Genomic DNA, 25391 nt, shown 5'->3' on the forward strand with positions numbered 1-25391 from the left:
AAAAAAGATTGAGAAGTTAGAAGGTTGATATGTTGTGGGGTTGTTAATCAATGTCATAAAACAACATGTGTACTACTGTTTCCTGAGAAACTATTTGTTCTGTAAGCCTTCATCTAAAGTACAATAAAATATAAAAAAAAAAAAAATTGGTGGTGATGGTTGCACAATTCTGTGAATATACTAAAAACCACTAATTATACACTTTAAAAGGTAAATTTTATGGCATGAAAATTGTATCTCAATAAAGCTGTTATTTAAAAAAAAGTACAGTGAGAAAGGAGCCAAGATTATATAATCATATGCACACTTTGACAGGTTATAACTCAGATCAGAAGAGGCCCTAGAGAAAGGTAAGCAGGGGCTCATTGTAGTCAAGGGGTTGTGGGCATCTTTTAATAGGTTGTTTAAATCAGACGTACTTTTTTTCTTTTGATTTTTAAAATTATAATGATGGGGTGATAACATTGGTTTTATCCCATTAACTAAAGGAAAACAAGGCTTCACAACTTCCTCTACTCTTAAGGCACCTCAGAAGAGTTCTTGCACTGCACAATACTTACTTACAGACCCACCAGGTTCAGCAACTAGACTATGTGCCACGAGACATCCCCACAGGGCCTGGTACTTAGCAGTGGAGTCCCTGGGTGGGCAAACAGTTAAGTGCTCAACTACTAGCTGAAAGGTGAGCGGTTCAAACCCACCCAGAGGTGCCTCAGAAAAAAGGACTGGCAGTGTGCTTCCAAAAGGTCATAGCCTTAAAAACCCTATGGAGCACAGGTCTACTCTGACACATGAGTTGGAAATGACTTGACAGCAACTAACAACATGTGAGATGAATAAAGAATCAGCTAGTACAACTCCCTGATCAAATACTTTCCACTGGTGACAACAGATGTCTAAAGCTTCCCATTCGAAGCAGGTGCCCGTGCTCACACTCTTTCCACCTTCCCAACACCAAAACACAGTGTAAGAACTGACAAGCAAATAATGAGCTTGATACTCAGCTTCACACTGAAGTATGAGTGCTCCAAAGCAGGTAGGTGTATTATTGAACCCAGTGTATATAAGTTAACAGTGGACTGTCTGTAGATCTGAGGTCCCTGAATATTGGGGAGCAGGTGAAGGAGCATGGAATTAAAGCCAACCCTCTCCCTCTTCCACAGTTCTCTGGCAAGGCCTGTCAGTCTACTCTCCTGCTCCCATTTTGCCTTTCCATCATCCCCACATGTAAGAGTAGAGCAGAGTGACACAAAGGCCAGGGAACCCCAACCTTTTTCCACCAAAATCAAAATGAAACCCACTGCCATTGAGTCAAGGCCAACTTATGGCGATCTCACATGTTACAGAGTAGCACTGCTCCACGGGGTTTTCTTGGCTGTAATCTTTATGGAAGCAGATCATCAGGCCTTTCTTCCATGATGCCACTCAAATCCATTGCCGAGAGTCGATTTCAACTTATAGCGACCCTATAGGACACAGTAGAACTGCCCCATAGGGTTTCCAAGGAGCAGTTGGTGGATTCAAACTGCCGACCTTTTAGTTAGCATCCGTAGCTCTTAACCACTGTGCCATCAGAGCTCCATGGTGCCAATGGGTGGGCTCAAAACCACCAACATTTAGGTAGTAGTTGAGTGCAAACTCCTGTGCCATTCAGGGACCTATCTTTCCCCAAGGGCAATGGAACGTCAGACTTTAACTACAAGGTGAGGGGAGCTTCTGGGGAGCAGATGCGTGGGGTTTCATTCCTGCATCCTCACACCATGCTGGGCAGGAAGGCTTCTATGTACTACCTTCAGCAAAAGCTTAAACTCACAGACTGAAGGAAGGGATGGAAATGTTTACGGGTAGCCTCACTCATCATTGCCTCTCAAACAGTTCCCTAAATTTTCTATTCCTGCCCAGGTAACTGTGAGGATCTTCATAAATAAAGCTACCCTATTTTACTGAAAAGGTTATGAACGTTCTCACAGCCAAACCTGGCTAAAGAAAGGTGAGTTTCCAAGCCCCACTACTGGGTTGCAAGCACTTCTCCAGTGTTGATGATTTATCTAGAGCTTGCCTGGCCTAGGATTACACCAAAGAAGCCAGCATAGAACCTGCTCAAAGCAAGGCTTTGTGAACTTCCCAAGTCACTGTGGCACTCAGGGAAAAGCATAAGCAATGCCCTGGGGCTAGGTGGAAATCAAGCCCCAGAGACCAGGCTCTCAGCTGGCCTATTACATTGTATTTATTTGTTTTATGGAAAGGGAGAAACCAATTCTGGGCCTGCTATATGTTAAATTATCATAAAACTATGCACAGGTGAATTATAATGGACACTAACCATATGAAAAGATATTTATCATCGCTAGTAATTAAATAAATGCAAATTAAAAGAAGTCATTTTTCAATCAGCAGACTGGCAAAAATTAAAAAGATTGATAACATCAAGTGTTGGCGAGGAAGTGGGCAAACAGGTTCAGTACTCTCATTCACTGTCGGTGGAAGGGTAAATTAGCAGCCTTTTAGAGGGCAATTTGGCAGTATCTGTCAACACCAAAATGTTCACACATTTCAATCCAGTAAATTCATTTCTAGGAGCCTATCTTAGATAAATGCTTGTAAACGAGCTTGAAAAGGCAGTAATATGGATACTTACTGCAACACTGTGTATAAAAGCAAAAACAATGGAAATAACTTAAATATCCATCACAAAAGGGATAGATAAATAAAGTATGGAATATCCAGGCTATGAAATATTACGTAGCCATTAAGAACTACTTAGATCAGTATTGTCCAACAGAACTTTCTGCTATGATGGAAATCTATAATCTGTACTAGCACTGGAAATGTGGCTAAGGGGACTGGGGTATAAAACTTTTTAAAAAATCATGCCACATCCCTATTTCAGCATATATTTTTACAAAACAGAAATTTAGGCTGCTTTTATGTGTAAGTACTTCATTATCAAAAAAAAAAAAAAGGCATCAGTCTTAATGTTTTGTTTACTGGTTATTTGAAATACACGAGTTTTTTTTTAGAGTAAATGAAGTTTTATTTGATAAATATATGATTAACTGGAGCTAGCAAAACTAGCTATTTCAGAACGGATATAGTTTAGTAGATTGTGAGTCCACATTATTAATGAAATGTGATTACACCTTCAATTTGTTCTCTAAGAATAAAAAATAACTCGAGAAGCATTATTAAATGGCAGTTAAGAGCACAAGCTCTAGAGCATTGTTTCTCAACCCTTTCTCATTATTGCCCCCTTAAGGAGACTTTTATTAGACTTTTTTCCTAATTATCCCCCCTCCATGAAATTTTTTTTATTAAAATATATACAAAATTTGTCATTTTAATCATTTTTAAGCGTACAATTTAGTGGCATTAATTATATTCACAATTGTTGTGCGACCATTACTACAATTCATTTCTAAAACTTTTTCATCATCCTCAACAGAATCTCTGCACCCATTAAGCAATAACTCTCCACTTCCCACTGAGGCATAAATGTTTAATTTTATGTAATCTTAATTAAATTTAAGTAGCTACCGTATTGGACAGCATAAACTTGGAGGTATATGTATTTTTCTGGAAAGGTTTCCATGACATAAAGTTATGACAAAAAAGTAAGTTGCCAAACAAGATGTAAGAATGACCCTTTTTAAATAAACCTTTTCCCTGCCTCCCTCCTCCAATAAACAATATGTTCCCATGTATGTGCATAAGTTTGGAAATGCATACAAAAATGGTCTGGAAATCCATGCTGCACACTGACAGCACTGGTTACTTATAAGGAACGTGATGGGATGGAGGCAGAAAGGAGTGGGAAGAAGAGCTTTTGTTTCTCATTTTTTGTTTTTGCTTTGCATTGTTTAGCCTTTGCAAAGAGATGTCTTCATGTGTTCTTTGTGTAACTACAGAAACATAAGGAATAAAAAGCTAAAAAAAAAATTACTGCTAAAATTAATGTGGATTATTGGAGTCCAGGAAGACAGGCATAACAGGGCAGTCAGTTAAAGAACTGATAACTAGAAATAATTGTTTGAAGGATGTTGTCAATAATATTCACCTAGTGTTTTCAAGCCACTGTGCTAGGTGCTGGAGATACAAAAAGAAAAGGAAAATGTTAGTTCAGATGAAGGTATTAAAAAAAAAAAAAAAACAGAGACTGAGACAAGTTCTGAGGCACCTCAAAGGCCAGCCCTGTGTCATCTCCTCTGTGTGAAACTGGAGTCGGCTTTCTGAAAATCATCTTTGAGTGAACAGGGTCTCCCTAAACCCCCTCCCGAACTTCCTTCACTCTTCTGGGTTAAGGCTAATCTCTGGAGAGTCAATATATTCATTAAATCACTTGAATGAAGAATCTTGGCTAGAATTAGTTCATCAATTAACAAGTCCAGCACTAAAATTGTGCTGATTAATTAGCCTTAATTAATGCTTGCTAAATTAAAATAAATTGAATTTATTTCCCCACAATGGGGGAATGCCAGGCAGCTGGGGGAACCAATATGGAAGAAGAGAAACCCCAAAGGGCCTTTCATTCTCTCACCTGGGGAGACAGAGACAGCTATCAAGGAGATGACCTGGTTTTTAAGGGTAAAGGAAAGACTTGTGAGGAGGAAGGGTAACAAGGACACCTTTCCTGAATGGGGCAGGGGTCACAGAGATGGGTATCACCTAGCCTGGTCTCCAGAAATGCAAATGACCATCTGGAGACCAGAAGCACCTCAGTGGACCTGAATTCACACTACCTCCTCAGGTAGAGGTTTGATAACATCTATCATCAGGAATCAGAGATGGGAAGGAGGCAGGAACTTCCTGCTGCTGTCTGTCTAATTGAGGAGCTAGGAACCCAAGAGGGGGCCAAGAACCACAGGAACACAGATCTCTCTCAAGTCTCTGTAAGGTTCTCAAGGTTGGTATTTGTCTACTCCCTGGTCTGTTTCCTGAAATGACCAGTAGTAAAACGCTTACAAAAATGCCCAAGCACTTGTCTTTGAGGGCAGAAATGTAGAGGGAGCTGGGGTGAAGATTCTCAATACAGTCTGGACAGGGGAAGGAATCCCTGAGGGAGAGCCTGGGTGGTCTCTTTAGAGAGGTGGATGGCAGGCTCAGTCTCAGGCCAAGGGAGAGAATGCCCCTGGGGAGTGCTGACAGTCCCACTTCACTGACAGGTGAAGGTTCTCAGAAGCAATCAGAGCTCAGGAGCAATGAACAGCCCTTGGGTTACCTGGAAAAAAAATGCTCTTCTGTGCTGCTCCTGTAGGGTCTGCCTTAGCTGCTCCACGTCACTCTCCAACTTCAGGTATTCATTCCAGGCATTTTCCATCTCCTGCTGGCCAAGGAAATGCTTCTGGTTCTTAGTTATTCTCTGCCCCCCAGCAGACCTCGCACCTGTGCTCCTGGCCACTGCTGACCCAGCCAGGGACAAAGGGAAGGGGAACTCAGTGGGCCTCAGGAAGGCCTGGTGGGGGAGATATAGGGGGAGTGTGGCATCTTCTCATTCATGTTCTGACCCTGGTTACCTACATGGTCTCCTCTTTCACCCTTGGGGATGTTTTGATTCCAGACCCTGGCATAAGGGTCTGTACCACATCAGAAGGACTGATGAAAACGCGGAAATTCTGACATCTTCAAATTCACACACAAATCAAGGAAACAGCCTTGCAGGCTGCTCTGAAAAATGTGGCCCCTTGGGTGGCACTGCAGCAGGCTAAAGAACAGGTGGAGATAGACATGTCACCCCTGAACGAGGTGAGCTACTATCCAGAGGTGGCTTGGAGACGTTCTGTTACTCTGAAACTCTTGCTCCCAGCCACCAACTCAACCATAGCTTGGCAGAGGAGAAAAGCAGCCTGAGGGTAAGTGCCTGCCGCCCTCCGCACCCTCTACGCACAGTGGACTCTCTGGAGAGCTCTGCCCGAATGTGCACGAGGTCCTCCTGCAGCAATCTCTGCTGGTAGGCAATCTTCTCCAAGTGCTGGGGCTGGTCTCTGTACTGCTCCATCTGTCTGTGCAAGACCTCCAGCACGGACTCTAGCTGGTCCTGTTCCGGGTAATGAGCAAACAGGATAAGAGCACTGTCCTCAGAGGCCTCCCCATACCATGTTAGGAACCAAACAAACCTGCTGAATCTAACTGAGGTTGAAGGACAGAGCCGAGCTTGGGAGCTGACAGTCACAGCCTCTGATCAGAAATCACCTAACAGCTCTTTGCCTCAGTTTCCTCATCTGTAAAGTGGGCACATGGCCATCTAACTCCTTATGAGCCAAGCTATGAGGATAAATCAAATAGATGTAAAACTCTTTAAGCTCCTGGGAAAAAGAGTATGCCATAAATTTTTAGTATTATAAATATAATGCCTTTTTAAAATGGAAAAAATAAAATCCACTTTAAGGATCCTATCCCCAAGGCAAGAGACACTGGTAGTCCCAGACCCATTCCTGCTCTCCCATCCAGACTTGCTTCCTCCCACAGCCCAGATCCTAGGAGGAGACAAGTTTTAGCAAGCTGAGGGCCTGTGCTCTGTTATGACTGCGGCTACTTTCTCCAAGGCAGTCCCCTTTTCCTGGGGTGTTCAGGGGTCTGAGGTAACCACATACAAGTCAGTGGAGTCCTTCTCTCCCAGGCTCACCTCACAGGGCCTCCAGTGTGAGGAGGGCCAGAGAAGAGTGGAGGGAGTGGTATTTACAGCAAGTGGGCTGGGGTCTCCTTATAAAGTTTCTGCCAGGTCAGATAGAAACCCCCAAGAAGCACCCTTTAAACCCAAACACATTGCTCTGGAAAAGCTGACACCTGCTGTTCAGTACTAACTCAAGAGTCCAGTCTATGACTGAGGGAAAACAGGATGAAAAAACCCTCTGCCATTCAGCCCAAGACTAGACAAAACTGATGCATACTTTGTTCTCCTTGAGGGCTCGTATCTTGTCTTCCGAGTCCTGGAGAATCCTGTCTTGTTCGCAGAAGATGCTTAGTTTGACCTGTAAGCAAGAACAGGTTGGAGAGGGCCTGGGCTGATGAGAAAGGGTATGGCCTTGGGATTGTGATCAGAAAGCCTTTGGACCATCCAAACCCTGCCTGAAGCTCCCCACCCCGGGACCGGTGGCAGGAGGCAGCTGGGGGGCCAGTCTGTCTCTCTGCTCACTCACGTCAATGTCACTCTCTGCAATCTTCACTGGCTTCAGACTTCGATCCTTGAGAAGGTCCCGGCCTGTCATCTGGGAGGTGAACAATTTAAAGGAGATTTAACCATAGTGTTTGGGATGAGACACAGGGAGGAAAGTTCACCCCACAGTGGATGAGTGTGGAAATCTCAGCAGTGGCAGGAAGAGTCATGGCATGGAAGGGGAAAAACTCAGGCAATACCCGCTTCACTTGTTATGCCTATTTCATCTTAGGGAAAAACCAAAATCTTTCTGTGATCCTAGTAGCACTTGTAAATTTCTCTAAGTGAAGAAAATACAGACTTTCAAGTTACATAATCATCAACTGTAGAAGCTATATATTTGCCCAAAATGAGTGTGATAAACTAGTATGAATCTTGGAAGATTTGCCATTGATAAGCAGAGTTTTCCTATTGAACCTGGGGACAAACACAAGTTACAGAAGTCCATCACCAGTGCCCAGGGTAGTGAGGTGGGTGGGCCAGGGGGAACAAGCAAATCCCCTGAACATTGTAAAGACTTGGTTTACAGAAGCCACAAGCAGCCCACTTCCCCATGAGTGAGGTCAGCTGACTGCGGGACCCTCCTCACCCTACACTATTTGGAAACAGGATCTGGCCAAGGGAAGAAGGAACCTGGATAATTCCTAGCTAGTGTTTTTAATTGATCCCTGAATAACTGAGGCCATGCCATATTTGTATAAATTACAAGTTACCCTGTCTTCTCAAGGAAGGAAACCACAAAGACAAAAATCATTTAAACTACAAAAAAAACAAACCCATCACTGTCGATTCCAACTCTTAGTGATCTTACATGGCAGAGCAGAACAGAGTAGAGTTTCCAAGTCTGTAATCTTTATGGAAGCAGACTGTCACATCTTTCTCCTGTGGAACAGTTGGTGGGTTTGAACTGCTGACCTTCTGGTTAGCAACTGAGCACTTAACCACAGCGCCATCAGGCCTCCTTATCTAAACTATCGGCCAGTGGACTTTCACAGCATTTCCCATCCAATCTCTCACTGACCCCTAAGATGCTACATCTAACTCTTTATCCTATGCTTTAATTTCCCCCAAATCTCCTTCTTGTCAAAAGCTGGGGTTGGGGGGAGCACTTTTTTATAGATGCATCTCCATGGCCAAGACCAGGTCAGGTCAGCCAGGTCTAATCTGTGCCATGTAGGGCAGACTGCCTCACTGAACTCCGTTTTGCAGATCTGATGTGTTCAGGGAAATGAGGGTGGAGCTAACCAGAGATATGGGGTGTGAACTATGCAGAGAGTTCCAGTGTGGACAGATAGACAGTTGCTGGAGAGATGGCCTTCACTTTCTACCCCCTCCATCTGAGAGGTCCAGTAGGTTTGTGAGTGTGAATCAGGAACAGAAACATATTGGCAAACATTCTCCTCAGAGGTCAAGTCACTCAGGTACCCAACTCTCCTATGCTCCTCTTCCTGAGAATCATCATCAGCAAATACAAACGTCAAGGTCAAGGGAGGATGAACTCTCCAAGTTTGGGTTGAAGATTTATTCTGGGCTGCAGACCCATCCCCACTCATTCCCATGCTCCCCAGCAGAGGGCTGGGACACTGTCTTACTTATCTTAGTAAAGCCAGCCCCCATCATAAGGCCTGGCACATTGGAAGGCACTCAGCAAATGCTTATTGAATTGCTGCATGATTCAAAGGGAAACCCATATAGATTAGCACTGTAGAGTTCCTGAAAAAAGCAGAACTCTAGCCAAATTCTGCTCTTCAAACAGGCAGATTATGTGTACAAACATGTATACACACCGTCACAGAACACATGGACCACTGCAACAACCCACAAACAAAACAGACTGTGCTGCCTTGTGCCAAGACGGGAGGAGGAGTGCAGAGGAGGAGGTAGTGGGACTAATCTGTTGTTGTTGTTGTTGGGTGCCATCGATCGAGTCAGTTCTGACTCATAGTGACCCCATGTGACAGAGTGAACTGCCCCCATAGGGTCTTCTAGGCTGTAATCTTTACAGGAGCAGATCACCAGGTCTTCCTAGTGAACTACAAACAGCTGAACTTCCCAGGCAGGACTTGGGCTTTTAACCTCAGGGGAACCTGGGGAAAAAGCAGATGAAGGCAATGATGTCTTCACTGGGTCACAACGAGCTTGTCTCTTCTCCAGATGGGCTGACCCTTGGCTCATTTCCCAGGTGGAAATCATTTTCAAACTGAGATATGCTTTGGGACTTTTCCCCTCAACACAAACTCTTTTCCTTATTTCATTGAAGCTTCTTACAGATGATCTCTCTTTGACATTTAAATAGCAACGCAGAGAATCTAACTGAGCAATGCCTCATTTATCCAACACCATCAGGAAAGGAATGAGGTATTCTACACAAAAAAAGGGCATTTTAAGAAAGCTAAATCTTTTAAATGAAACTTGTTGATGGAAAGCTTTCTAAAATTATGTCCTTTCCTGCCTTCATAAAATACTGGATAAAAATTCAACCTTTTTTTGATAAATCAGTATCATTATAAAAATGAGTAATATAGAATCTCTTAGAAGCTAGTGTTTAGGACTTTTTATTAATCCTCCCAGATTTCTGTACGTTCACTTTGTTTTAATTTATATTGTTTCTGTTCGCTCTTGGGATATTAGCACTCCCTCTTCTCTAAGACGGAACTTTCTCTTGTCCCCTTCCAATGTGCTGCTTTTAAATTGCTGTGAGTTAGGAATTCAAATGATTACATGCATCAGAATTAAAAACTCAACAGAGGTGACATGTGGCTTTTTCTTATGTCCCCTCCCTGTAACTGGGTTGGACAGCCTTTGAGGGTATTCCTCCCACACTTTGTGTCTAACACTGCTGTGGTACTTAGCACATCAGACTAGAATATTCTGTTTGCTCGTCTGTCTCTCCTCACTGGACAGTAACTTAATTAGGGCTGGCTGTGGGAACTGTGATGTATTTTCTCTGTATCCTCAAAGCCCAGCCCAGGGCCCTGCAGTACTGAGGATATTTGGGCATGTTTGCTTAGTGAGTCAGTGAGTGTATCACATAAGGTGAGCTGGCTCTGCTAAGGGTCTGAGACCTCTTCGTATGGAGTAAAACGGTTATGAGCTTTAGACCACGGGTTTCATGATTACTGTTTACACAGCTCTGGGGCCCTTGAAGCTTCTGAATTTAGCTCTGGTCCATAGAGACAAAGCTACTAAGAAATATTTTACCTACAAGTAGTATATTACATCTAATTTTCCTCTGAAAACTGAGCTTTGTGACAGCAATGTTTAAATAAATTTAAAATATGCACTATGCTTCCCCAGCATCTCTGTGACAAAAAAATTTTTAAAAAAGTCACAGAGGCACTTGTCCATTTGCAAGAGTCTTTGCATCAGAAAGGAGTCAAAGGCCATCTTACCTCACCTCCACTACATCCCAAGACACCTTCTTGGGGCTCAAATGGCTGGACGCAGCACCTGCTTCCCAACCTGCAGCCTCTCTTGGAATGTTATGAGACCTGGCCATGTTTCAGTCACTACTTCCGCATCAGTCATAGGGGCAAGGCGGGGACAGTTTTGTTCTAGTCCAGCTCTAGATTATCCATACCCTGCCCCAAAGCAGAGTCACCTAAATCCCAGGGCCACAATGGAAACTGAGGATACCCTGGTTCCTCCAAAGGGACCAGTGATGGCTGTCTCCACCCTCCCGCCAAGAAGCTCATGCTCAACTCCACAGAACACGCCGGTCTCTGTCTAGGTAAGCCCTCTTCATGGAGGCAAACAGGCGAGAATGGAAACACGACACAAGCTGGTGGCAAGCCAGGCAAGCACCCCCTCCCCTTGGCAGCACAAAAGATGGAGTCACAGAACACCACAGATGAGAGGCTCAGCCTGGTGCACCAGCCAAAATGCTGAAGAGTGCTTCAACACAAAGAAAATAAACCAAAATGACTTGCAGGAAGCCTGGGGGTGGTCAGGAGAGCCCCTGGTTAAGCAAGTGATGGAGTCGGCCCCGAGCCAGAAGCAATGGAATGCTGAGCTTGGAGACACAGATCAGATCATCTTACGCTTCTCCTGGGCCGAGAGCCCCGTGCTGACTTCTTCAGCACTTTGTAAAGCACGTTGATCAAAGGTTCATTATTTTTTATCTGTTCCAAACAAAAAGGCAAATACAACAAAACGTAACAGGTGAGACATCAAACAACACTTGAAGAAGCCAGAATTTGGGGAACTGGCATAGGGGAGCCCTGAAGGAGGATGTATACTGTGTAATTTAAATGACCTGGTCCGAATCTTGCTTGTGCTACTTCCCAGCTGAGCGACCTTTCTAGACATCAGCGTCCTCATCTATAACCAGGAGAATAATCAACTCTGCCTGAAGGGACGTTAGTGCAGGCTAGTTTATGTGAAAGTGCCGCTTCTCTCCTAGTTTTCCTGCAGAAGGCAAGAGGGAACATTACAGCTTTTCACCTCTGCGCGTCTTCCTTTGTCCTCCCTCATCACATACTTTAGAGACTGAATCTTTAGAGGGATACCACTCGTTCGTCTCACCTCCACTCCAACATTTTCCGCCTTAAGTCCACCAGACCCTTGCCTCCACACCTGCCTTGCATCTAAATAACTACTACATCACACCAATTGTCTCCAATGCTTACAGTTCATTTTAGGGAACATAATTCCCACCCTCTGGGGCAGTGGATCTCAACCCTGGTTGAACGCTGGGATCACCTGGGGAGCTTTAAAAAATACTGATGCCCGAGTCCCTTTCCAAGAGATTCTGATGTAATTGGTCCTCCTGGTGATTCTAATGTGCAGCCAGGATTGGGAACCACTGTTCTAAAACAAAGAGCCCTGGTGGTGCAGTGGTTAAGTGCTCGGTTGCTAACGGAAAGGTCAGCAGTTTCAAACCCACCAGCCACTCCGTGGGAGAAAGATGTAGCAGTCTGCTTCTGTAAAACTACAGCCCTGGAAACCTTACGGGGCAGTTCTACTCTGTCCTATAGGGTCACTATCAGTCGGCATCGACTTGACGGCAGTGGGTTTTAGATGGTACTAAGACAGCGGTTCCCCGACCTTATCAAGCACCAGAATCACCTGGAGGGCTTGTTAATACACAGATCTGCTGGGCCCCACCCCTAGGGGTATTCATGGAGCAGGTCTGGGGTGGAATCTGAGCTTTGGCATTTCTAACAAATTTCAGGCATTGCTGATGTTGCTGGTCTGTGGCCACACTTTGAGAACTGCTGCTCTGCACCAATGTTTCTCAACCCTGGCTGCACATTAAGACTACCTGGGGAGTTTTTAAAAAAGAGAGTAATGCCTTAGAATTACCATTTAAATCAGTCTCTAAGGGGTAGGATCCAAGCATCGGTATTCATTTTAAATTTCCCTAGTAATTCTAGTGCATGGCCACGGTTAAGAACCTCTGCTCCTGAATGACAGACCTCAAACCTTAGTGTGTACAGGAATTGCCCCAGAGCTTGATAAAAAATGCAGAATTCTGGGCACCATCTCCAGAGGCTCTAATTAAAAAAAAAAAAAAAAAGTTGCCATTGAGTCAATTTCGACCTATGGCAACCCCTGTGCTCCTTAGGGTTTTCAATGGCTGGTTTTTTGGAAGTAGATCGCCAGCCTTTCTTTCAAGGCATCTCTGGGTGGGTTCAAACTTCCAAAGTTTTCTGTTAGCAGCTGAGTGTGTTAACCATTTGCACTCCTCTAATTCAATACAACCCTCCAAATCTGCATTTTATCAAGCTCCCAGGTGATCCTGAAATGAGCAGCCTCACAGACAACAATCTAAGAAGCTACTCTAGAAGCTAACTTTGGAAAGAGACCCTGAACAGAGAAGTCCTAATCCTACGTTCAAACAGGAAGGGTCCAGAGGTCAGGCACCCAACACCACTGATCACATGTCCATCACCAGGGACAGAAGCCTCTTTAGGGGTTGACTGCAACCTTCTCTCCCTACAAAGGCAGCACCTGAGTGCCCTGCAGATACCCTCTCCTCCACCTCACCTTCCAGGCTGTGCTTCCCAGCTGCATAATGACAATTTAAGCTGTCAACAACCGTGCATCCCCACACCCCACTCTTCAGAACCAGCCCAGGTGTAGGGTTCTGATGAGCAGAACTTCAATGCCAGAAATATGATTCAATGAATACAGCTTTCAGGTGGGCAAAGTACATGGTTTGGAAGAAAAAAGGCAGGTGTGAGGTCAGTTGCTGGGTTTCAATCCCAGCAGTGTAATCTTGCAGAAATTACTTAACTTCTCTGATACGTGGGTTCCTGGTTAGTAAAATGGGGATATAATCATCTCTATTGCTCAAAATTGCTGGGAGGATTAAACGAGAAAATGAACATAAAGTGCCCAAAATACTGCCCAAAACACTCAACCAGTGTAGAGGCCTTTTCATCTAGGCACCACCAAGTAAAATGCCAGAGAAGTAAGCATTTCCAAAAAGAATATTAATATAGAGTATATTCTACAAGGCAGTGCCTGGGTTTGATGCACTTAGCACCACAACAAGAAAGCTCACTTCAGGAAGAAAAAGCTCTACGTTGTATGGGGAAGCAAACACCACCAACTGATTCTGGAAGCTGAGCATCAGCTGATCAAGGAAAAGATGAGCTCTGAATCCTGACTGGGAGGACTAAGCCTTTGGGACAGATGCATGGGGGACTCTAAGTCAACCTGGCAGGGGTAAGGGAACACGTCAGCTGATCAGATGCCAGGCAAGGAGACTCTCCTTCTGCAGAGAGACTTACCTCCTTACCTCTCCCCTCAAGGACCCAGGAGTGACTTCTCAGTGTTAGGTCTCCCAAGAAGCTGGTCACGGAGGGGTCTGTGCTTGTCTCTATTCCCATGCCTAAGGTGGTCTACAGGGCCCATTCAATGTGTTCACAAAGGCCCTCATCTCAGGGATCCCAGCTGGGCTCAGCAACCGTGCATTCTGTCTGGCGTGTCATAGAATCTCAAAGATCAGTTAGCCTTAAAGATTTTCCTAATCCAACTACTAAGTGCCTCAGCTGTACCTTCAGTGACAAGGAGGTCACTACCACCTGAGGCAGTCCTTTTAGAAAAATCTTTCTTCTACTAAACTGAAGCCTGTCTGCCTATAGCTTCCATCTCTGTGTCTTAATTCCTCCTTAGGGCCACAGAGAACACACTGGTAACACTTCAGAGCTTTATATCTCTCTGTCTCTCCTGAATCGTCTCTTCCCTAAGCTAAACAGCCCTAACTTCTTCAACCATTCTACACTGCAGCTGTGTTAGCTGCTGTTGTGTTTCCTTTTTATGCCCAGCATGTTGTCCCCTTAGAGAATTCCTCCCTCACTTCACAAGGGTCCCAACCTGCGAGCAAGTGAACCTGGGTTTACAGATGGCCACCTTCCCTGGCCATATATGGAGGCAGCCCTCATTCAGGAGAAAGAAGGCGGCCAGCACACAACAGAAAGTAGAGCAGTGACAACGTGGCCTGAGCCCCCAAGACATCTTGGCTACATGAACTAGTATATTCCCTTTTTGCCTTAGCAGGTTGATTTGAATTTTGATCACTTGCAAATAAAAGCATCCCGCACAACACAGTCCTCGGCCATGTTTCTGCAGGCCCTCAGCACCTCTCCTCTGATTCCAGCCCTCCCCTCATCTGGATTGCTGACGTGTGGACACCCATCTTGGAACCCTACACCACAACTGGATCTGAGCGGGGCAGAGCAGGCCCGTGGACTCCCTGATCTGGGCACCCTGCCCCTCTGAGGGAGGCTAAGGTGGTGCCAGGCTTTCCGGCAGCCACGCCAGACCCATGACTCACACACAGTGCAAACCCCAGCATCTTTTTCCACGCGTGCCGCTGGTAAGCCAAGCCTCGTCCACTCTGTGGTACAGTTCATCTGGGGTCTGGTTCTCTGAGAAGAGCTGAGCCACTGAAGTAACAGCTATCAGACCAGGGAAATTTAGATATCAATACAGCTATTTTCCATGACAAACAGGGGCAGCTTCCAAGAAATCCAATCAGTAGTTAATGTTCTGAACCCACACAGCTTCTAGCTAGTAAAACACCCCAAGGATGCAACTTGCTCCTCTCAGTCACATCAAACACATTTCCTGGCATTATGACCCAAGCTCGCTCCATAAAAACTTCAGGTCTTAGGGTGCACAGTAGTAGAAGCAGAATTTTAGGAGTGGCCATGCGGCCAGGTGATTAAGAACACAGGCCTCAGGGTCAGAACTTCACCCATGCATGTACCCACCCACCAACAGGTACTTGTGTGGCCTCCGGAAATTTATTCACCTCTCTGAGCTTCAGTCAGTAAAAAGAGACTAATGCTGACTCTTACATGGTTACGAGGATGAGGGGAGGAGGGCTAATAATTTAAGTAAAACACAGTGACTAGTTTCCATCATACCCTCTATTGTTATTAAGCTTCTGTTGGGAGTCAGGAAACACAGGGAATCCCGGCTTGGCATTGCTATCCTGTACCTCAGCTTGTCCCTCTCTAAATCTCTTCTAGCTCAAATTCTGTGATCTTGAGATAAAACCAACCTGAGGTTTTATCTTGATTCCAGGACCAACTTTAAGCTTCAGCTATCACAGACAGACAGGAAACAGCAGACAGATACTTCCTACTCCTCCCATTCGGACAGTTTATTAAGTTCCTTGCATTTTGAACCAAGCACTCTGGGGAGCTTTCCCTGGTGCACATGTGCTGCTGGTGAGCCGAGCCTCTCCCACAGCTCCCAGGGACATGGTGGATGCTCTACAAATACTTCTGGGCAACTGATTGGTCCTGGGCCTAAGTGAGAAGAAAAGAGTGGGCAGCATGGTGACTGGCTGCCAGGGAGGCTAAGGACAGGTGTGTGCACAGGGTAGGTGGAGGCTAGGGGGCTGGTGGACTTCTCTCATGTCACATGGAGGTGATGGGAAGGTCCCTGCCCTGTCCCACCAAGATGTAGAGGAAAAGCTGGGCTGCTACATTTAGCCCACATGGCCACATTTGTCTGAGCAGTTAGAATCATCAGATATTATACTACTGTACTTAAAATATTCACTTAAGCTCCGTGCGATCTAACTGCCAAGTAAGCTAGAAAATGTCCTGGTTTTGAGAGAACTCTCCTTGTTTTCCTCATGTCCTAATGCCAAGACTGACTTTTGCTCACAGCATCATCCTTCCTAAAGCTTAGGATAGAACCAGCACCTGGACCAGGTGCCCTCACCTCCACCCCTCTAGCCTAAACACACCACCCCCACCCTGTCTCTTCTTAGCTCCCAATGCCTCCTGCCCTTTTATCTTAACCAACCCCAGTCCTCCGGCTCTTCAAAGCCCCACACATATACCACTCGTTCCAGAAGCCTTCTCAGTATTCTAGCCCACAGTGTTCTTCCTTATCTCAGCTCTAAGAACCGGGCCAAACAGATCTTTGTACGTTAATTGTACGTAAGTCTGTGTTGCTTCCCCAACCCAGACTGTTTGGAAGTTTTTCAAGGCCAAGAGTCTCAATTTTTCTCTTATATCTCCCTTAGGCTTCTGCTGAGCTGGGTACACAGCAAGTGCTCGGCAGATGAATAAATTAACTGGCTGATTTCTACTTAAAGGCCCTGATATTGCCTCAGCATGGGGAGGCCCCCCATTTGCTGCATTAGGGCCTGATGTTCACACCCTCACTTGTGCAAGGCAGAATGAAGGTACCCTTATCTCAAGCTAGGTGCACTCTGGGAACGGAAGGGCGTACCCCTGTGGGAGTCACCTGGGTGTTCCACAGGCCTCTCTCCCATATTCTCACCCCCACGGTTAATTAAAGGTCACATTCCTTGAGTCTATTTCATGGCTCAGGCATAAGAAGTGCTCTTCACAGTGGGAGCTTTCAGGGAGCTTTGGGAACGGAACAATAGCAGCTCTCTTTCAGGCAGAATGCCTCTCACTTCTACAGGAGCTTTCTCGGGCTCTCTCTGTGCTGGGAAGCCTGATTTAGAGCCTGAAGCTTTATCACCTTCTGGAGCCCAATGTTTCTCTCCTAAGTGGAGATAGGAGACTACTGGTGAGCCATAAAGCCACGTAATTCCATGTGGAGCTTCCTCCACCAGCAACAAAACCAAACAATCCACCAAACTACTTGTGGCTGAAAACACACATCAGTGGCACTCTATGAACCACACACACGCCCCTGCCCCCACTGGAGGCTCTGAAGATGGGAATGATTATTACTGGGAGGTACCTTTTGGTTCTGACCAAGAAGAGGAAGAGATCAAGGTTTTGTGCCCCCATTCTTTAGCTAGAGACCAAAACAGCAGAATTCACAAGAAAGTGAGGACAGCCCATAGTTTAAGGCTGTGAGAAATGAAACTTTTCTGATTCACACAGGGGACATCTTCATTTGGGATCCAGATTTGATAAGACCTGCATGGCCTTTGGCTTAGGGCTTGGCTCCAAGGAGGCCGACATCTCAGAAAGGTGAGTGTCCAAGGAAGGCAAGACCCTTTATGTCACTCACCTTTAGGTCCAGATACTCCAGGTCTTTTTTCAGCTGGAGGTAGGTATCATCAGCCTTTAAATGAAGCAGAGAGGAAAAAAAAAACCAGTTATGAACACCGAGGGCTTCCATAACTCAGGACTTCGTGTGTGAATCATTTACACTGTGCAGACTGAAAGACAAGGGACCCCAGCAGACCAGCACATCCAGGACCACAGAGGAAGCACAAACATCTCACTGCAGCTCAGGGACCTCTTTCAGCATGGCAGATCTGCGGGTCAGTGCGGGGAGGGCCAGCTTATCCCCCACTGGCTGGGAGGAGAGTTTGATGGGGGTGGGTGGTGACAGCACACACCCCACCAGAAAGCTAGAACAGCAGTGCAGCTGAGGTGGGTGGTGAGCTCCTGAGACAGAACTAGGGAGGTCTACCTGGAAGAAGACACGTTTACATCTGAGTTAGGGTCCATCAATCACCAATGTTCCAATTCTTTCATTTGGAATGGGTCACTTCAAATGCATGAAGCAAGATGACCTACCGACTAGTGTAGGTGGGTGCCTAGAAGAGGCAGGGTGATGATCTGGGTGACCCAGGAAGTCCCAGTATAAACTGGGTTCCAGAACAATAAGCACCAACAGTCGCTGAAGTTCCCTGTAAAAGTCTTGGCTCTTTTTTGTTCAGCATGGTGCCAACGTAGCCATGCCAGGAGCTAGATGAGAGAGTGCCAGTGTCAGGCCTATCTGCTTGTGGAATCTCTGACAGTCTGTTGAGTTCTTCAGAATAATTACTGGAAAGAGTAAAAATAAGACTCTTTATTTTCTAGAACTTGTGCTCTCCTGTGCAGTGGATCACAGAAGCAGAGGGGCTATGAAAGCTTAAGAAAAACAGTCCAGGCACCACTTTCTTGACAGACTAAGGGGGCCTCCCAGCAAGCCAAAATGGGCAAGGTGGTCCCTGTTTACTGCTCTAATGTGAAACAATTGCACAAATAATGATGTGAGATGCTCAAGCAGTGCTTTTAATCCTGGGAGGGCCTGAAGGACCATTGTCAGTGACACTAGTGGCTTGCAAGATCTTATCTCTGTCCACTAAACTGTCCCCTTACCCATCTCTACTTCCTCATCAGCTTGGTCCCTATACACTTTCCAAAAGAGTAAGAACACAGCAGAGGCATGTTACTAAAAATCACCCAAAATCAAAATTTATGGGTTTTGCACATGTTCCCTTCCATTCAGTTTTTTTTTTTTTAAATGCATTTCTTGATTCCCAAAAATCTTACCAAAACAAAACAGGTAAGGAAGGTGATGGTCCCCTCCCCTCCTCAGCTGTCCCCTGCCTAGCTCTGTGGAGCATGGAGGGACCAGCTCATGTGGCTGAACCCATTCCTGCCTGAGGACAACCCTAGGAGTGTCTTTAAGCTGCTCGAGAAGCCTGGGAGGGTGGTTCCCAGGCCAGTTCTCCAGGAGCTTGCCTGCAGAGCCTCAGTGTCCCGGGAACGTTTAGAACACTGTGCCTGATAGGACCTGGGCTTTGGCTCCAGTCTGCATGGTACTAGCTGAGGGACCCTGGGCAAGTCATTTCTCCTTCTGGATCCACTGTCTCATGGGTGGCAATAACCCCTGTCCTGCCCAACCTCTCCCAGGTTGTTGTGAGGCTCAACGGGATAAGAGATGTAAAAATGTTTTGTGAATCAGCAGGGCACTGTCCAGATAGGAGAGGGCACTATGCATTCTCCCTCCGGACTGACCCACACCCTTCAGCAGCCCAAGGAGTGCCCAAAGTGGCAACAAGGACAACAGCCAGCATAGCCCTTTGGGTGTGACCACACCCCAGCCTGTCAGTGACTACTTACAGCCAGAGAAGCCACAGTTCACGTCCCTCATACCACATGCAGCCACCCTCCCCATCACCAGAGGTGTGGGCTCCATCACCACCAGACCGTGTCTGGCAGCTGCATCCAAAAGCAAACAGGCAGGGACGAGCGAGAGAGCCAGACAGCAAATACAGACTAGAGCGTGGGCACAAGGGAGCACAGTCCAGCACGTCACTCCTGCCCCCAAGTGGCCCGGTACAGAGAGAGCCCACCAGCGCTGACCTGGGAGGTGGGAAAAGTCAGCTGGTGCTGCAGTAACTGGCCCACGGCAAAATCTCGCACACTGGCCAGCTTGGCCTGGTGCCGCCGTAAACGGGTGAGAAGCAGCGAAAGCTCCTCCAGCTGTAGGTGGGTAGACACATCATGAGGCAATTAGCCACCGCAGGAGCACGACGTTATAATTACTCTTCACCCCGTGCCGGGACAGCACTGATGTGACGCCATTAAGCAATTATTGCATTAATTTGTCATTAGGGCAAATAAAGGTGCTGGCAGAAAAGAGGCTGCAGGAAGTAGTTTTTTTCAGGAGCGTAGCAACCAACAGTGCAGCCTCACCCAGACTCCAGCTTTGAAGACAGCGTTAACTAGTCAAAGTTAGGAGCCGGAGAGAAAGAGGAGCTAAAGGGAGAAAGGCAGGTAGCTGGAAAAAGCTTCAGGCAAAACCTACCCCAAAGTGAAGACAAGCCCAATATTCCCCTCCTCACCCCCTCAAGCTTTTTGCCTCATCTAGACAGAACCCACTGCTACCTGACGACCCTGAGCAAGTCACTGGACTCTTCTGAGCCTTGATTTCGTTATCTCTAAAATGGGGTGAATAGCTGCCCTACAGACTGCATTTGGCAGGCCCAATGGAAAAACCCCGATGAGATAGTGCTTTGTAGACTGCACGGTATCATTCACTTGGAAAGGGAGATGAGGAGCTGCTTACCGATTTTCCATGTAAACTGGGAGCACTGACCGTGTGGGTCATGTAACCCATGGAGGGCATGGAGCGTCGGTCCACATGGGAGGAGTTCTGCAGGTGGGGAGCAAGAAGTCACACTGAGGTCGGGGCCTCTACCCCTCACTACACCAAGGCAGACTACCACGTGGCACTTTACCTTTCTGAGCCTCAGGCTCATCATCTGTAAAATGGGGATGCATACTAAACTCATGGGGTTAGTATGATAAATTGTGAAACAATGATAACTGTGAAAGCACTTTGGAGAGTTAAAACTTATCAGTAATTGAGCTGAGCTAACACATCTTTTCCTGCCTTTCAAGCTGCAAAGAAGCAGAGTTCTAGTTGTGTGACCCTATCTATGGAGGTTACTTCACCTCTCAATACCTTAGAGTTCTCATCTGTGAAACAGGCACAATAGTATCTACTTCATAGGGCTGTTGTAAGAATTAGAGTTAAGCAAAACAAAGTCTTCAGAACTGTGCCTGGCACAAAAAAGTACTGCCTAAGTGTAAGCTGCCATTATTATCCCAAATTGTTCAAACTTGTGCTCAAACCACAAGGGGCTCTGGCACCCTAATGCTGGGCCCTAGCAGCCTCTTGACCTGAGCCTCACCTTGATGGCGTGGCCCCGCGCCTTCCTGGGAGAACCCCCCAGTGAGATGTCCACGCTCCTCCTCTGGTCAGGTGGCTTCACAGTAACCCTCTCAGCTGGCGTGTGTGGCCGCCGGGGTGGGAAGGCTTTTGGGGGCCCCGGAGGAGGGATGTCAGAGGGAGACGGAGGCACAGAGATGGAACGGGGCACCTCTAGCATGCTCCTGCTCCGGCCCTGGTCAGTGAACTCCGGGGAGCCTGCACAGATGGGCGCCGTGGGGCTCCCATGACGGAACTGCTGGCGCTGCTGCCACTCATAGAGCTGCCACACGGTGCCGTCCCGGTGTGCCCGGCGCTCCTCACTTGACATCTTCAGATGGCTGGCTCGGTCCTGTGCGTACTTGTAGTCACTCGGCAGGTTGCGGGTTGGGGGTGGGGAACTCCCCGAGGGGTGTCGGGTGTTCTTGGGAAGAGTCTGGTAGTTTTCTGGGAAGGATGGGGGCTGGCTAGGACCCTGGCGAGGAAGTGTCTGGTCCAAGGGAAGGCTGAGGAGAAAGAGGAAGGACAGGTAAGACAACCAAGCAAGTGGTCTGCCAGGCTTTTGGGAACAAAGGCGGGCATGCGAGGGAGTCCTGTAAGAACCTCAAAAGAACTATCAAAGCAGACCTCCAGGACTTCAGTCACTTCCCTTCTTTGCAGAGGACTTCAAAACCATTTTTCTCTACCAACCACCCTACCACGCTGACTTGGGTACTCCCTCACCTCCATCACTTCAAGTGCAATGTAATTAAACCTGCCTTCTCCTTCTCTCCCTCTTGCCATCAGTCAGCTTTTCCAATGGATGTGCGTATTTCTAGGAAATGCCTCATGATTCTGCGGGTTACCAAGATTTTTTCTCTCTGGCTTTATCCTAGCACTAAAGTTCTGGAAGTTCTTAAAGGAAGTGGCTGGCATCATTCTTCTCTTTTTCTATTACTAGTCCACACATTCATTACTTACCTGAACCAAGGCAACCGTGAGACCCTCCTAACTAGTTTCCACCCTGCACGAAGTTAACTGATGATTCAATCACTCCCTTGCTCCAAAAACGGGGATAATAAGAACCACTTAATAGATTGTTGTGCGGATTATAAATAATTGTCACTCAAAAACAACGGCCTATTTTTCCTTTTTAGCATTATCATTGTAATCACAGGAGGTAATTTTAAGATCTCTTCAACACAGACAACTGGTCTCGTTGGTCAAGCCTGTCTGCATGCCACTAGGTGGCAAGGTTTGCTGTTGACATCCCAAAATTAGAGGTGAACGTGTCTCTGAGAAATCCTGAATCTTCAAACAAGGGGAATGGTGGTGGCAGCAGCAGAAACCAGGTTTGGAGCTTCCCCTGGGAAGTTTGCTAACCATTGTTCACTCCGCCAGGAGCAAAATGCGAACTATGCAAAGGTGTCCTAGTTGTGCTTCCACCCATCCACATCCCTCTGGTCTGGCTCTGCAGCCCACCCTCCGTGTCTGGATGGTGGAAGTCCCCCACCGGGCAGTGCCCTACTGCCCTGAGCTCATCCTCTGCTCATGCACTATCTGCCATCCCCCCAGCACTGGCCATTTGGGGATGAACCCAAAGATACCAGCACGATGGTGAACCCTGACTCCCGAAGCCAAACCTGGGTAACTAACCGATGGTAGAGGGAGGAACATAGGAGGCAGGGTCCTAAGATGAAGTGAGGACCCCACAGGAGCAGGCAGGAGCTCCCAGAGCAGTCTAAACTTGAGGGCAGATCCATTTGCTGGCCCCGACACCAGCCTTACCCAAAAAAGGGGCTCAAGGTCTCCTGACCTCACCCCTGCTCTGTGGCTGTGTGGTCTCCCCATCCCAGAAAGCACTAAACAGGGTATTCTGCCACAGCCACTACAAAATGGTCACATCGAAATGTAAAATCATTTTTTATAACCAATTATTTACGCAGAGGATATTTCTGACCCTAACTCCTTCCCTAACCCTCATACCAATTGTACAGGACTTTCACATTCTACTCTGTTCCTTACTGTAGTGTTTGAGTCCTCCTGCCCCCCTTTTTTTATTTTACCAAGTATGCATTACTTTAAACACCAGAAAAATTGGAAGGCTAGAATTTCAAAACCATTTTTTAGAACGTGATAAGATTCTAAGGTGTGTCAATTTGTCCCTCAAAAACCATCATTCTTAAGGAGTTTAGTGATGTGAAATATAATATATATCTCCAAGTACTGAAAGAACAATTAGAAATAACTCCCTGTGTGGTCTAGAGCTGAGAATACAGGATCATAAAACCAAAAAACCAAACTCATTGCTGTCAAGCTGATTCCAACTCATAGCGACTCCATAGGACAGAGTAGAACTGCCCCATAGGGTTTCCAAGGAGCAATTGGTGAATTTGAACTGCCGACCTTTTGGTTAGCAGCCAAGCTGTTAACCACTGTGCCACCAGGGCTCCATACAGGATCATACTGCAGTCCAAATAACCCTCCTCCCAATGCCTGCATGCTCAATCTAATGAGATTAAAAAAAAAAAAAAAAACTCGTGGCCACTGAGTCGATTCCAACTCATAACGACCCTATAAGACAGAGTAGAACTGCCCCATAGGGTTTCCAAAGAGCAGCTGGTGGATTCAAACAGTCAACCTTTTGGTTAGCAGCTGAACTCTTAACCACTGTACCACCAGGGCTCCCTAATGATATTAGCACAGTCTTAATCACACACAAAGTAGAAATACATACTTCTATATTTTCAAATGAAGGAGGTTTCTTTATTAAGCAGCCAGATCTATTTATTACTTGGCTGTAAGACATTATACACATATCTTTAAGGAAAAAAAAAAATCTGGGAATATGAGATGCAGATCTTACGATACAAGTGGATTATCAGACTGAGCAGACACTCCGCTCACTCGGAGACTGACAGCACTCTTCTCAAAAGGGTAATCTATACTCTGCCTTCAATTTCTCATTTTCACTTCTTTTTAGCCCATTGAGATCTGCTTCCACCACTGGACTGAAATTCCTCCTATCATGTTCACTGAACTCTAATGCCAATGAACTGTTTTCAGCTACAGTTCTGATGTCACCCTGCCCCTTAGTTAAGAAAGCTCCACGCCTATCTCACAACCTACAGAAAGTCCAGCACCCTCCCCAGTCTACCTCTCATCTCCTTGCTCAAAGTTATAAGTTGCCTTCTCATCCTTTAGCTCCCTGATGCACCCCACACCCCCCAGATACAGGCTGCTGTGTGTAGAACTTTGAACATAGATTTGTGGGCTGACAGAAATAGTTATGTAGAGATATTTCACAACCAACAATTTATAAATGTGTATCACTCGCAATTATATAGTTTTTAAAAGACCTTTCTGTATCCCTGCCACAAAGCGTTTCTCACTGGCCATGGCATTTTACTGGTTTCTTCCTGCCCTCACCTCCTATTACTCTGCCTCCTGACGTAACTCCTAAATTCTAGCTCTATTACGTAGGGTAATTCAGGTCTACCCATCTAAATCCATCAAGAAGCTCAGGTGACAGGGAACACAACAGAGAGTCCCTGATGGAGCAGGAGAAAGGCGGGGTGCAGAACTCAAATTCTAGTAAGAAGACCAGGCTTAATGGTCTGACTGAGACTGGAGGAACCTTGAAAGCATGGCTCCCAAATTCTCTTAACAGCCCAGAACGAAAACAATTTCCTAGGCCAGCTCTTCAGACTGAGATTGGACTGGACAGTGGGACATAAAGTGATACTCGTGAGGAGTGTGCCTCTTAGCTCAAGTAGATACAAGAGACTAAATGGGCAGCTTCTGTCCTGAGGTGAGATGGGAAGGCAGAGAGGGTTAGGAGCTGGTTGAGTGGACATGGGGAATCAGGGGTGGAAAGGAGGAGTGTGCTGTCACAGTAAGGGGAGAGCAATTAGGGTCACATAACAATGTATGTATACATTTTTGTATGGGAGACTAACTTGAAATGTAAACTTCATTTAAACTACAACAATAAAAAATTTAAAACAACATTTAAAAAAAAAAAGAAGCTCAGGTAAACAAACTAGTTGGTGTTGAGTTCACTATGACTCATAGCAACCCCATGTGTGTCAGAGCAGAACTGTGCTCCATAGAGTTTCAGGGGCTGATTTTTCAGAAGCAGATCTCCAAGTCTTTCTTCCAAGGTGCCTCTGGGTGGACTCAAACCTACAAGCTTTTGGTTAGTGGCTGAGGGCGTCAACTGTTTGCACCACTCAGGGGCTCCAGTGGAACAAATAGCTTCTGCTACTCATCTCAGGACAGCAGAGACCCTCAGGTTTCAGACTTCCTGCAGTGATACCCAGCCTCCTTGGAAGGCAACCTGCCCGGGTAGAAGTCATTATTTGCAGCACCTTGCACT

The 25391-nt window shown here is 46.2% G+C and overlaps 1 protein-coding gene across 2 annotated transcripts in view; it reads right to left on the reverse strand.

Annotated features, from left to right (window-relative positions):
* Nucleotides 1-25391, reverse strand: part of PLEKHA7 (pleckstrin homology domain containing A7) — a 229665-nt gene that overhangs the window by 19985 nt on the left and 184289 nt on the right. For both annotated transcript variants that reach the window (XM_004369678.2, XM_023737555.1), the window contains exons 11-17: nucleotides 21018-21540; nucleotides 20390-20476; nucleotides 17612-17665; nucleotides 7134-7202; nucleotides 6885-6965; nucleotides 5882-6031; nucleotides 5216-5317 (exon numbers count right to left, since the gene is read on the reverse strand). In XM_004369678.2, the coding sequence (XP_004369735.2) occupies nucleotides 5216-5317; nucleotides 5882-6031; nucleotides 6885-6965; nucleotides 7134-7202; nucleotides 17612-17665; nucleotides 20390-20476; nucleotides 21018-21540 (1066 nt within the window). The remainder of the gene's footprint in view (nucleotides 1-5215; nucleotides 5318-5881; nucleotides 6032-6884; nucleotides 6966-7133; nucleotides 7203-17611; nucleotides 17666-20389; nucleotides 20477-21017; nucleotides 21541-25391) is intronic.

The sequence above is a fragment of the Trichechus manatus genome, unplaced genomic scaffold (genome assembly GCF_000243295.1).
Source record: "Trichechus manatus latirostris isolate Lorelei unplaced genomic scaffold, TriManLat1.0 scaffold00006, whole genome shotgun sequence".
In the NCBI taxonomy this organism is placed as follows: Eukaryota; Metazoa; Chordata; class Mammalia; order Sirenia; family Trichechidae; genus Trichechus; species Trichechus manatus.